General features: G+C 40.6%; 1 protein-coding gene across 1 annotated transcript in view; it reads left to right on the forward strand.

The window, feature by feature from the left end:
• Positions 1-13,810, forward strand: part of STK39 (serine/threonine kinase 39) — a 307,498-nt gene that overhangs the window by 174,262 nt on the left and 119,426 nt on the right. The window contains exons 11-12 of the mRNA XM_032638323.1: positions 6,092-6,214; positions 6,313-6,342. Coding sequence (XP_032494214.1) covers positions 6,092-6,214; positions 6,313-6,342 — 153 coding nt within the window. The remainder of the gene's footprint in view (positions 1-6,091; positions 6,215-6,312; positions 6,343-13,810) is intronic.

Genomic DNA, 13,810 nt, shown 5'->3' on the forward strand with positions numbered 1-13,810 from the left:
TTCCATTGTGTAAATACTCCTACCCTGGCCAATTTAAGTGACCGTTGTGAAGTCAGGTGTCTTGTAAACTTTCTGGAATGCTAACAGTGGGCTCTCCTGAGCTAGCATGAGCCAGCTGCACCCCGGAAGTGTTAATTAAGACAGGCAACCCTGCAGAAGTGTCAGAGTGAGGCTGGGGTGGAGCATTAATAAATGGGCTGGAGATGGCGAGCTAGAAATTGATCAGATGTTCATATCCAACAGAGCATATGCAAAAGAAGACTAAGAGATGAAGTCTCCAAGGTCATTGACTTCCATGGAGAGAGGGGGCTCTGGAGACTGTGTGTTTTAGGTCACTAGACAACGTCGTCTAGTGAGCTAAAAGCATGTAGTGGGCTAAGAGCAACCATTTTTGTGTTAAAGACAGAGAACAGCGGGAGACAGAGCAGGACAAGAGAGGAGGAGGAGAAAGGTTACCAACACAGGTTTGGAAAGATTGTGGAACAACGGAAGAATGGATTTCAGCTGTGTCTGCAGGCTAACATTATAGCAACAGAGAGGAGCGCTGAATCACACAGTTGTGACGTTGTTAAATCTTGGGGAGAGAAAGCACGCAGTTTTCATGGCCAAATGCGGACAGATAACATTTTGTATGAGACTAAAGATTGAGGAAGTGAGTGCAGCAGTCAGAGATGCTCTTTAGAAAAATGTTGACAGTGAGAGGGGAGAGTGATGGAGTGATGGAAGCAGCAGAAACTGAGCCCCCTCCCCACCCTTTTTTGTCGGGGGAAGAAGTATAGGAGATAGTTACACATGTTTGTGATGGACGTAGAGGATCCAGAGCCTGGCTGTTTGTGTCTTGAAGGAATGAATGAGTGAATGAATAAATGAGCACAGTAGGAGGTGTTGGTGTTGTAAAGGAAAAGGAATCCATTTTCGTTACACACTGGAGGGAAAGAGGCTCAGGGGGGTGAGGGTGTGAAGACTTTTCTTGGGAATAGAAAGCTTGGGGTATAAGTTGGATGGCCCTGTTGCTCTCAGGGTCGCAGGTGAAGTTATTGGGGTGAGTGGGGTAGGGCGGTATGGGCACTCCTGTGAGTAGCGGCAGCAGGGGATAGCCCTGGAGTCTGGGGTGGGACTTCCAACGCCCTCACTCCCATCTGCATGAGCTCCAGCCGGTTGTTTAAATTTCCCTGAGCCTCGGTTTTCCCTCTGAAAAAACGGGGGGAATAAAATGGTTCTCGGCTCCCAGGGCTACTGTGAAGGTTAAATTAGTTAATATGTTTCAAATGCTGAGTCACTTTTGGTACATGAGTAACACCTGGTATCAAGGGCCGGGGAGGCGGACTTAGACTAACAATGAGCACAACTTCTCAAACCTGAGAGACCATGTGAATCACCCACGATCTTGCGAAAAGGAAGATTCTGAATTAGTGGGTCTGAGGTGGGGCCCAAGATTCAGCATTTCTAGGTGATGCTATTGCTGCTTATCTGGGGACCACGCTTTGAGTGGCAGCGTTGTAGCAGCACTGATGCCCTGACTAGGAGTGGCCAGTGGTCCCCTGTGACATCACCAGGCAGGGTGCCTCCTCTCCATTGGCTCAGGCTGAGCCCAGGCTTTCCTCCAGGTGTGGGGCGGCCAGGAATGGGCACGGGGCCATGGGGGACTAACAAGTGCAGCCTCAAGAGCGTCAGCTGTGGGCTCCAGGCTTTATATGATACGGGAGAAGCCAGGCGGGGTTGATGGAAGAGGTGGAAGCAGACCGAGGGCCCGAGAGCACAGTAAGGCCGGGCAGTAGGTGTGGGACGGAGGTGCCTGAGAGCTGGTGGGCACAGGGGCCAATGTCAGAGTATAAGCTATGGGGACAGGCAAACATTTACTGCTGAAAACTTGGTGAGTCTAATTTTATTTTTTGGTGTTTAGTTTCTGATGATTTAGAAGGCTTTTTGTTTGCTTGGCTGTGCCTCAAGGACATTATGAAGGGCAGTTGATTAGAAACATGTTTCCTACTTCTGGTTAGTAGAATGCCTGAGGAGAGAAAAGTTACTGGGTGTTGCTTTCTGCCATGTCCACGGTGTCCTTGGTGGGCAGATGTGAGGTGGGTGGGCTCCCCATCTTGGATTCAGGCTACATACAGTCAGGCTCGTAGTTTGTCCGGCAGGTGGAGGGGAAGTGGAGAACAAGGATTCCCAGAGACGGGAAAACCATTCCAAGGAGACCCTGAAATACCACTCCAGGGAGAAGTTATGTGGCCATGGAAGTAGCTGGCCGGTGCCTTGGGAGGAAGGGCATGCAGTACTGAGACGAATTCTACTGAACTGTGGTCAGTATTTCTTTGGGTCACATTCATCCTTTGTTCAGGAGTGTGTTAGAGAAACACACTTGCACTTCTAACATATTTAACCCCTTGTATAGAAAGTGCTTCCGTTGGCTCTCTTGTACTCTCTTGTATACATCCTTCCTCCTGTTCTGGCGTCTTGGACCAGGTGGCAACCTGAGATATTGTATGGAGATCCTGGGTCCTGGTATTTATAGACAGCTCCTGTTCGAAGGGGCACCCCTGGGAAGATGAGTCCCGGAACAGATCCAAGGACTGTGTCCCTTGTTGCTGCCATTCCCTCTCCCTGGCCTCCCCATCCTGGCTCTGCCTCTGACCTGACTCCATGGCCACAAGAACTGGCGGGGGAACCACACCGTTGTTCCCTCTATCTGTCTGGTGGAGCCTGACTTTTTGTGGGAATCAGAACTTCATTTCTTTAATGGATTTTCATAAAAATGCTGTTTCAAGGAAGAGAAGATAATATTACTTTCCTTTTCAGCGGTATGGTATAAATAGAACTGCTCAATTGTGTTTTATTCCCAGTTTTGGGAATAAATGTTATTGCATGTAAAACTTTGTCTAACCTTGCTACTGCCAGCTCTGACCTGAGGAATTTGTGGGCTTCTTTGACGCTCTAGCTGTCACTTAAGTTGAGCTCATTTCTCTGAGAAGCACTGGGTTATTTTTTTAAATCGCCAACAGAGAAAAAATTTCATTCAACCACCTCTTGGCTTCACTCAGTGAGTGAGCCATTTAATAGAATAAGAGCGACGTAACAGGAATGCAATCAGAGTTCTGAGGGTGGGTAACCTCCATGCTCATCACGGTAGGGGATGGGGGAGGATAGAAGCTTTTACGCATCTTCTTTTGAAGCATCTATTTTGTAGATTATTCTTCAGTTCCTAAATAAAAACCCCATTTGTTTAAACTATGTGAAACTTAGTTGCCTTGGCTCAAGACCTAAAAGCTTCCTGTCATCCCTACAAACTCCCTACAAGGATGTAATTTTGTAAAATTGCTTTTTGGTCTCTTCTGCAGAGGTCAATGCCGCATAAGTACACTGTGAAACCTGGGTTTCAAATTATGCTGCGAGTTTTTTCCTTTCCAATAAACGGAGACAACAGTCTTAAGGAATAAATTTGTATTCTTATTCTTGCTACGCTTACACCAGTATTTTATGCTACCTAGATTTTTGAGTGTTCGTTGTCTTAATTTCGACATTTATTTGTTTAATCAATATTTACTACTTAAAGGCCCATCCCACCATTTCTTTCAATGCCTGAGGCTATAATCCTAGACATTTTGCTTTATCTCTCTCTTCCAGCAAATAAAACTAAGAGGAGGGACACAGTCAGGGTTATAAAATAAAATAGAAATAGAAGTTGGCCATTTTATTGTCTGTAGTTGGATCCCACTTGAAGAAACAAAACGGACAGCTTTTGTAAACGTAGAGCGAGAGGAAAAAACATAAACTAAGTTTTAGGGTGTGAAGCTGCACTATGTCTTTTCAGAAAGATAGATTTCCCTGGTGTGATCTTTTGAATGAGTACTTGAATACTAATTCGTCAACCGTGCTTGGGTTTTACAGTCTGAGTGAAGGTAGAGTTTTTTTTCTGTTTATGATCCACAGTTTTACTTTTCTTCTCACTTCTTAGTTGATAGTATGTTTTGTAGTAGATGTGGCTTTAAATGCTTTCTTTTAATGTCATTATCAGATTTTCCTCCGTATTGCTCTCGTCGTGATTAGTGTTGCTAAGAAAATAATTAATTTTACTGTATATGTCAAACAGAAGATCTCTTCTTTATCTGTTTCTTTGTAACTTTCAAATGAGCAGTCTGTTCTAAAAACCCTGAAGTGCATTTCAGCGTCTTTTCTACAGTACCTTGCCAACATCTATAAGCATCAATAAAATCACTGTCATTAAATAGGTCTTTCCAATGACTCAAAACACAAGTGGAAAAAATATCTTTTGCCAAGCACAGAAGGAGTTTTTACTAAGTGCTAAGTGTTTTGAAGGTGAATTAGTGGAGAAAAAAGCTTTTTAAAAAAATTGAGCACAACCGTTTGCAATTATGAGTAAGAACCTTTTGCTTGTTTTTTAAGTTTCTACGTGGCAGCTCAAGACCAAGTGGTCAGGCTTACTTGTACAGGTTCCACATGGTAATGCCTTCAAATCAAACCCAACCCCAGGTCTGCATTGTTTATGACGTCACATTGATCCAACATGTGTGAATGATTACTTTACACCTAAATCCTGTGGTATTTCCCTTGGAACTCATGAATTTCCTGCGGTATAACTGGATAGTTTCTATTATGGAAAATAGTCTTCATGTCATACTCTTTCAAAGTCGTCACAGGACATTTTTAGACAGCTGGTTTTTCACAGTTACCATTCAGCGGCATAGGAAAACTTGCATTTGAATGGCAATCTGAAGGCTTTTTTTCTTGCCTTCATTTTGCTTTTACACCTGTGTGATATCTTGGGTCACTTTCTGGGCCTTCGTTCTCCCATCTGTAAAGTGAGGGGGTTTGACTAGACAGTCTCCAAGGTCCCTTTCCACTTGCGGTTCTCTGAATCAGTGGATCACTGGTGGTTATGTTCACGTCATGTTAGCTTGCTACATTGCTTTGTTTAACCACGTCCCAGACCATGTTTTGCTCTGTTTTTTAAATTGAAGTAGAGTTGATTTACAATGTGCCAGTCTCTGCTGTGTAGCAGAGTGACTCAGTTATACACACATATGCATTCTTTTTTCATATTCTTTTCCATTATGGTTTATCACAGGATATTGAATATAGTTCCCTGTGCTATACAGTAGGACCTTGTTGTTTATCCATTCTAAATGTAACCATTTGCATCTACCAACCCCAAACTCCCAGTCCCTCCCTCTCCCTCCCCCTCTCCCCCCACCTTGGCAACCACAACTCTGTTCTCTATGGCGCTATGAGTCATCTCAGTCCATTTTTTAAAGCAAATTACTTTGGTCAGAGGCTCATTATTCTCAGTCATCCGCTCCTTTGAAAAGTTTTGCCTTTTCAACCACAGAGACACGTGGAAAGCATTCCCCGTGGACCACATCTCTACCCTAGCTCAAAAAAATACGAAATAATGGCAGAAAATTGTTATCATCTGTTTAGTTCATGTGACACGGCTGCTGGTTATCTTGCTGTGTTCCTGGCAATCGCGAAAGGTGTGTTAAGAATAGTCTTGATGTTGTGTTGTTTTGCTCAACTAGGTTGAGCAGAATCCTGGGAAAATAAGCGTGATGTCAGGTTCTGAAAAAGAGCAAGGTGGCAACAGAAGGGTATTTGCTTCTTTGATATAGGTTGTAGATGGCTGATGCCCTAGACTAGTATTCTTCTTTAGACTGCCTGAATCCCTTGTCTTCCCTTAGTCCTCAGTCTCTTGCTTGCATGCATTTCCTTAAGCAGTTTTGAAACCTACCACGTGGACTTTCACATGTAGTGATTCATACAGTGTTAACTGAAGCCAAAGTGAAAAATGGGCTTGATCCTTCATGGCTGACGTGTGTCATACTCTTCCAAAATATTTTGTTCTACACACATAGAGTAAAACATTTCAAGAACTTAATATCTTTGGAAAGAGGATGAGTGTAGGAGTCTGGAGGCTGTGTAGTCTTTTGGGGTATTCACTGCTAGTTACCCCTGAATTCATAACCACTCAGGTTACTTTCAAGGTAAGCGTATGCTGTGTAACCCAAAGAGCTGCACCCGCAAACACAGGTTGTGTTCAGCTGGTGAAGAATTGGGTGGATTTGTTTTGGTCCAGGTGAGAAGAGTTCCGGGGTCAAGCGGTCACCTTCATAAAACCGAAGACGGTGACTGGGAGTGGAGTGACGACGAGATGGATGAAAAAAGTGAAGAAGGGAAAGCTGCGTTTTCGCAAGAAAAGGTAAAATGACATTGATGATGATTTTCTAACCTGTGTCAATTTTATTTTTGTGTTTTTGGGGGCGTGTGTGTACTAATGAATATGTAATTGTTTTACAGTCACGAAGAGTAAAAGAAGAAAATCCAGAGGTGAGTGGTGGTTATTTATTTAGTTCTTTGCCTCGTCTCCCCCCCAGCCTCCTCCCACAAGTATCAGTCTGATCTCTTTGGGGAAGAACCTTCAAAATTTTGTTCTCGTGGTATAGAAAAAAAAGAAAAGGCACATAGGCTTTGCAGGTCTTGATACTGTCTGAGTTACTTTGGAGCTGTGTATATTGGGGCAGATTACTCTCTGAGCCTCAGTTTACTCCTCTGTCAAATGGGGGTGATCACAATACTTATAAAATTGCTGTGAGGATTGATAAAATCACATACATGAAGCACTCAGTGGGGTTCTTAGCACAAATTAGTTACTCACTTCATCTTAATTCTTAGGATTACTGTCACTTAGAGAACATACTAGGCATACAGGAAAATGTCTCCTAGATTTTTAGTTTACCATAAAGCAAGATATTAACATGGTTAGGAACTCTAGGTTGAATTTGTTGGTTTTGATTTTTAAATCTCCCGGGTAACTTAGTAGGCAAGGAACAGTCTTTCATCAGCCTCCCTTTGAGAACTGGTCATCTTTTGATTAACTTTACTTCCTCCACTGGTTAATTATTCTAATGACTAATGATGACTGTAGTTCAAAGGACTTCCTCATTCTCCTAGAGGAAGTTTAAGCGTATTTAAATAGCTCCAAGTATTTTACAAATCTAGTATTTAATGTGTACTTTGATAAATTCTCTTTAAGAAAACAGAAGACTTCGGGCTACAGATGATATCCATCCCAACCTTCTTTTTAAATTTCCTTTTAATTAAATGGAGTAAATCTTATCATTCTGCTTTAAGTGGCAATAACCAGCTGCACCATCTAAGAAGAGAGCATCAGAGCTACAAGCCACTCTTCCCCCTGTCATTCTCCCCCACCCCAGCTCTGGTCTCTTCATTCTCATGCCTCCTTGATGGGCCTTTCCTAGGGATTTTTCAGTCTGCCAGCCTCCTACTGGTAACTCTCCTTCAGATCCTGTTTCCTCCTATATTTATCATATGAATTAATCTCTCTATTTCGTACATCAAATATGAGCTTTGATCAAGAAGTTAGAAGGATGGTGGTGTGCTCCACAGTAGGACATGTTGGCTACACACATATCCTGCTGGATTTTTGCAATGATCTTAACCCATTATCATGAACTCTGCCGTCTTCTTGCCCACTGTTTTATCTAGAGTGAAGTGCAGATCAAGGTTTTTCATCTATTTCTAAGAGTGACTAACTAAAAGTGTCAGTTCTCCTTAGAAATAGAACAAAATAACATGATTCAAGTAGCGTCATTGACTCAAAAATCATTCCTTATTGGTTCACTGCAGGACATTTTCGTTGGAAGATATTCACTGGAATTCTGCCTTACTAGTATAGGCTGATGGGTGTAGGTCTTTCCTCATGAGGATTTGTTAAGTTTATTTTGAGAATATCTTACTCTGTACTCGTTGCAGTTGCTCTGACAACTGATCTGTTATTTGGATAATAGCAGTACCTTTCTGGCAAACGTATTTTCTTCGTAGACAGGAAAAAGAGTAGTGTATAGCATGCTGTCAGTTGTTCATCAAACATCCCTGTCAACCTTCTTGAGTGGAATTTGAAAGTCTTAGGCACCTTACTGTATCTAAACTCACTTGATTTCCCAGTGGCATATGTCTGTTCCCATACTGGCTTATAATTAAGGAAGCATATAGATAAGCTTCTTATTTCTGTGGAAGGATACATTAGTTTGAATGTAAACACTCCCCCCAAACTTTAGGCATCACCAGCTCTATCTGCTATTACACAGCTTCCCACGCCATTTTATTGTTTTTGGTTTTTTGGGGGTATTTTTCGCAAAGCTGACGTTTCAGCATCCTGAGCTGTGTTCAGAATCTCTTCAGTGTTGGTTCCTGTGTCCTTTCAGCTTTTGATTAAAGTAGCTCCCTGATTTACCAGTCACACCAAGTCACTTTTTGGATGTGAAGCAAAAAGTATTTTTTAATCTATTATAAAGGGAATTAAAATGGTTGAATATGTAAATATTCAACAAACATAAAGTATATAAATTATATAAACAAATTATATATAAATAAATATATATAAAATATAAATTATATATATAAAATGTGTGTACTGTGTGCACTGTTTTAGTAGATGTTGGGGATATATCAGTGAGAAAAACAGAGTGCAATCCCTGTCCTTGTGGGGCTTCCATTCCAATGGGAGTAGATAAACAATATCCAATAGCCTTCATAAGTAAGTAAGTTATGTGGTTTGTTACAATGGAATAGGAGTAATGGAAAAAAATAGAATAGGGTAGAGGGCGAGGTAGTATGGTAGGGGTTTATAATTTTAAAAGGGTTAGTCTGGATAGGCCTTACTGAGAGGCACATAAAGACTTGTAAAAGGGCTTCCCTGGTGGCGCAGTGGTTGAGAGTCCGCCTGCCGATGCAGGGGACATGGGTTCGTGCCCTGGTCCGGGAAGATCCCATATGAGCCATGGCCGCTCAGCGGCCATGAGCCTGTGCTCCAAAAAAGAGTTGTAAAAAGGTATGGGAGAATTAAATAGAAATAACTCTGAAGGACCACTTTTATCCTGCTACCGTTCTTACCCCTGTGACTGTCCTATCTTTCCAGAGGTTATAAGTTTGCAATGTTTTCTTCCAGACCTTTCATGCTCGTTCACATACAAATATGTACATAAAGAAGTCTAGCATATCATTTAAAAAATATAAATGAGATTATAAAAACTATAAAATTTTGCATCTTGCCTTATATCTTGGAAATCTTTCCACAGTAGTTGCTATAGATCTACCTCTTTATTTTTAACTGCTGAGGAGTATTACCTGTCAAAATGGTTTATTTAACCATTTCTTTCTTCTTGAGCATTTAGTTTGCTATTGCCAACTGTATTCCATTAACATTTTTTGTGTACGCACTTTGAGGGGCGCACATATAAATAAAGCATAGGTACATAGAACTGTGATTGACAGAATCTGCTGATTTGGGATTTTTATAGCTGTTATCCAAAGCTGTGTCATGTTAAATATCTTATTGTATTTGTCAGTTAGACCTCAAAGCTGGAAAAAAAGGCTGTATACAGTCTCAGACAGTGTACCTTATACCTTTAAACATCTTTTAAAGGGAAAAGATGTACTAAATGGCACATTGAAATGCCAGTGTGTTTACTTCGTAATAAGCTTTTCAGTAATACGTGTCATTTAAATTGCAGTTGAGATATTTACTTGACTATAAGCCACTAGGTGACTGGGGATAGTATTTTTTTCATGTCCATGTTCCCTTAGCATCTAGTAGACATGCTATATGTATTTGTTGGTGACATGGAAACGTATGCACTGAAAATCAGACTCTAAACAAGTGCCTGAATAGGTCTGTCATATTTATAAGTAGGTAAGAAGTGGGGGAAGGATCAGAAGACGTTTTATAATCGAGCTGAAGTTCAGAAAAAGTAGTCTTAGTAGTTCCACACTTAAGAGTGAGATGCTGCAATAAAGAAGGGGCATTTTAGAAATGCTTATTTTGTGAGGGGCTATTTGGCTTCCTGGAAGTATAGGCAGAATGTCCAGGTATTACAGCACTAGTTGGAGAAGACTGAGAAGGCAAGGGTCGGGTATTTGCCAGAGGGACCTTGGGTAGATGTGCCTGGTACGGGACCGTATTTGGAGATGAGAAATTCCAGTGTAAAATGTCAAGTTCCAGAGTTACACCACTTGTCTAATGAGATTCGTAGCCAAACTTTGTGAGAAATTGGTCCTAGTGTGTTCTTAACCTGGTTTTTAAGAAATAGCCTTGCAAAGTATTTGTCACCTACTAGTAATTATTAGTTTGTAATAAGTAAATAATTCATGCTAATTTCATTTATTTAGTATCTTATTCCACTTGGATGGTGGAAGCCAGTGGAGACTAAAGGTTAATAATATAACAATAATAATGAAGCTAGTTAATTGGACAAATGTTTAATCTGGGTCTGATTTCCCATGGAGCTGCGTTAGGCACTGTGGCATTGTGGGAATTATACAAAAGCACAGAAGAGGGCCTTCTCCCCAGAAGCTGCTCATCTCATTATTGATTTTTTTTTTTTTGCTTTATAAAAAGTTTTCATTGTTGTGGTTTGATCTTCTTTTTGACCAGTGATTTTGGAATCCTTTTGTCAGTCTCCAAAATAATCAGTACACGTCTTAAGCAATTTTTATACCTTAATTTTTTATATAAAAGTAACACTTTATTTTTTATTCTTTTTAAATTTATTTATTTATTTATTTATGGCTGCATTGGGTCTTCGTTGCTGCATGCGGACTTTCTCTGGTTGCAGCGAGCATGGGCTTCTCATTGAGGTGTCTTCTCGTTGCAGATCACAGGCTATAGGTGCGTGGGCTTCAGCAGTTGTGGCTCATGTGCTCAGTAGTTGTGGCTCGCGGGCTCTAGAGCGCAGGCTCAGTAGTTGTGACGCACAGGCTTAGTTGCTGCCTGGCATGTGGAAACTTCCCGGACCAGGGCTCGAACCTGTGTCCCCTTCATTGGCAGGCAGATTCTTAACCACTGCACCACCAGGGAAGCCCTGACTTTATGTTTCAATTCACACTTTCTTTTGGTTTCATTTAAGTGAGGAGGACATTTTCCAAGGCTTCTATTAAGGAACCACTCGGTTTATAGTAGCCCTTCTGTTAGGGGTCATGAAAACATGGTTTGCAATCCTGGCTCCACATCAGAAAAACCAAAAGCTTTAAAAATGCAGATCCCTAGACCCAGCAAATCAAATTGTGATTTGGTGGTTTGGGGCGATGTCCAAGGCAACTCTGATTTTTAAAAAATCTGTTCATGTGATTCTGATACGTGACTAGGATGAAGGACCCACTGACTAGGAAAACCGCACTAATCGCTCTGAATCCAGAAGTCCAGACTGGAATCCAGGAAGATTGAGTGCTGCAAATACCTGAAGATTTGTTTTAAATATCTGTCTATCAGAAGTCTAAAAAAAAAAAAAAAAAAAAAAAAGCAACCCCCAAAACAAGCAAACAAACATACAAAAAAACAAAAAACAACTAAGACATTTCAGAAATCCCTTGGAAAAGTTGTCCTTATTTAATCAAGTGTAATGGTGCCAGGTTTGATGACAGAAGCCCTGTAGGGCCCATGACAGGTATATTGAAGAATTTTGTTGTAGATCTAGGCTAGGTTAATTGTTTCCCAGCTGTGATATTTTGTTCTGAGGAGAAAATCCATTTGGTGTGGATTTAGCTTGAGTGAATTTTACCAGAGCTTAGACACAGTGTGAAAGCTAAGTTCATTGCTTATGTTACTCAGTGCAATTGCTGGATGATTGTTAGAACTGCCTTTAGCTTTTTGAAATTATTTCCGATGACATTGTGTTTTCCAGACGCCTGTCAGCTCTCATGTTGTCTTATACCCATTTGTAGTTGGAGGCAAAGATTTGATTTCTCCCTCCAAATTGATTGTACTGGATCACAGACGGCTTTTGCTTGATGCTTTTATGATGTCACTTTCTAAAAGGTGTTCTTATTACAGGTGACTGGCTTTCCAACTAGTTGTTGTTAAACTTAGAATCTCCTGTATTTCTAAAAATAAACCTTTTGTTTTGGAGTAATTTTAGGTTTACAGAAAATTTGCAAAGATATAGTGTACTCTGTAGGGTTCCTGTACATTCTTCATCCATGCTCTTTTACCGTTAATTTCTTTCGTAGCCCTGACGTGTTTGTCACAACTAAAAAACCATCAGTTTTACTATCATTATTATTATCAGTTTTAAACCGTTACTATCCGCTACATCTCAGATTGTATTTGTATTTCATTAGTTTGTCCACTAACATCCTTTTTCTGTCCCAGGATCTAATCCAGGATAACACAGTGCATTTAGCTACAGTATTTTTAAAAACAGAAAATGAGAAGATTAGATAGAGCACTATGAAAAATTAGAAAGTGGATGTTGTCCCTTTTTTGTCTCTATTCCAAGGTACTTTCCTGTTTCACTAAGTCCCAGAGGCCTGTCTCCAGGGCCGTGTCCAACATTAATCTGTTATTCTTCTCTTCCCCTGCTATCAAGACACCCATTCTCTCAAGTATCCTTCTTAATAGCAAACTGTTTAAAATTTTTAAAAATTCCAATAGACTAATTTATATTATACTGTTAATGAACGACAGCTGCTTAATGTGTTAGGTTTCTTGTAAGTTTTTACATTTAAAAATGCATGCCCAGAAGGCATGCCCTAAACTGATAGAATGGGGTCCATAATGGTGAAATTTGGCAGACTGCAGTTGGTTGTCAAGGAAGATGTTTTGTGCAGGGAACCTCGCTCTCCAGCACTCCTGTGCATCTCTGCACATTTCCTGCCCCAGTGGGAGCCGGAGACTGGTTTCTTCATCACGTGCAGGGTTACATCTACACAGTGAGGTTGCAAGGTAATAGCTCTCTGTGCCCCTGACTGTCCGGGAGTGAGGGACAGGGCATGAGATGGGCCTCGCCAGGGGAAAGAGAAGTTGTCACCTCTAGTAAATGCCATTGAGAATTTTCCATATTACAAACCTTCTTGGACTAAAGGTAGGATATTCTGTAGGTGATGTGATGTGGCTTTTGGTAGTATCTCAAACCTTAATTAAGAATGAACTTATTAACAAAACGGAAACAGACTTACAGACATAGAAAACATATTTACGGTTACCAAAGGGGCAAGGGGGGGTATAAATGAGGAGTTCGGGATTGGCAGATACACACTACTATATATAAAATAGGTAAACAACGAGGTGCTACTGTATAGCACAGGGAACTATATTCAATATCCTGTAATAAACCATAATGGAAAAGAATATAAAAAATATATATATGTATAACTGACTCACTTTGCTGTACATCAGAAACTAACACAACATTGTAAATCAACTATACTTCAATAAAAAATAAAAAGGAAAAAAATGTAAGCTTAAAAAAAAAAAGGTTGTGGAATCAGTCTGAAAAATTCTTTACAAGAGATCATTTGGGATAGACCAAGGCCCTCCGGCTGGTTAATGAACACAGGTTGTTTGTTCTCCTAACATAGTCATTTCCCCCCAACATTTTAATATGAAAATCTTCCAAAATATTGCAACATTAAAAACATTTTATAGTGAACATCCACCCAGCAATCACCTGGATTCTGCCATTACTATACTTCATCTCATGCACAGCCATCTGTTCATCTATCGGTCTAGCTTTGTTTTTGGATGCAGTTCAAAGGAAACTGCAGACGTGGGTATACTTCCCCTTATTTCTTCATTACTAACAGAGTTATTTTCGCGGGAGCAGAGAGAGTAAGAATTTTACGCTCTTAAACTTTAGAAAACTCTTGCCACAAAGAGTTTCTGATGACTTCTGATAGTTTTAGAATCGATAGTAAGTTTAGGGAATAATATATATTTTTCATTCTTTGTCAATGTTGTTTCTCTTTTAGTTTGCCTTTCAAGTTTTGTTCCAGGGCAGAG

This window comes from Phocoena sinus, chromosome 7 (genome assembly GCF_008692025.1).
Source record: "Phocoena sinus isolate mPhoSin1 chromosome 7, mPhoSin1.pri, whole genome shotgun sequence".
Lineage (NCBI taxonomy): Eukaryota > Metazoa > Chordata > Mammalia > Artiodactyla > Phocoenidae > Phocoena > Phocoena sinus.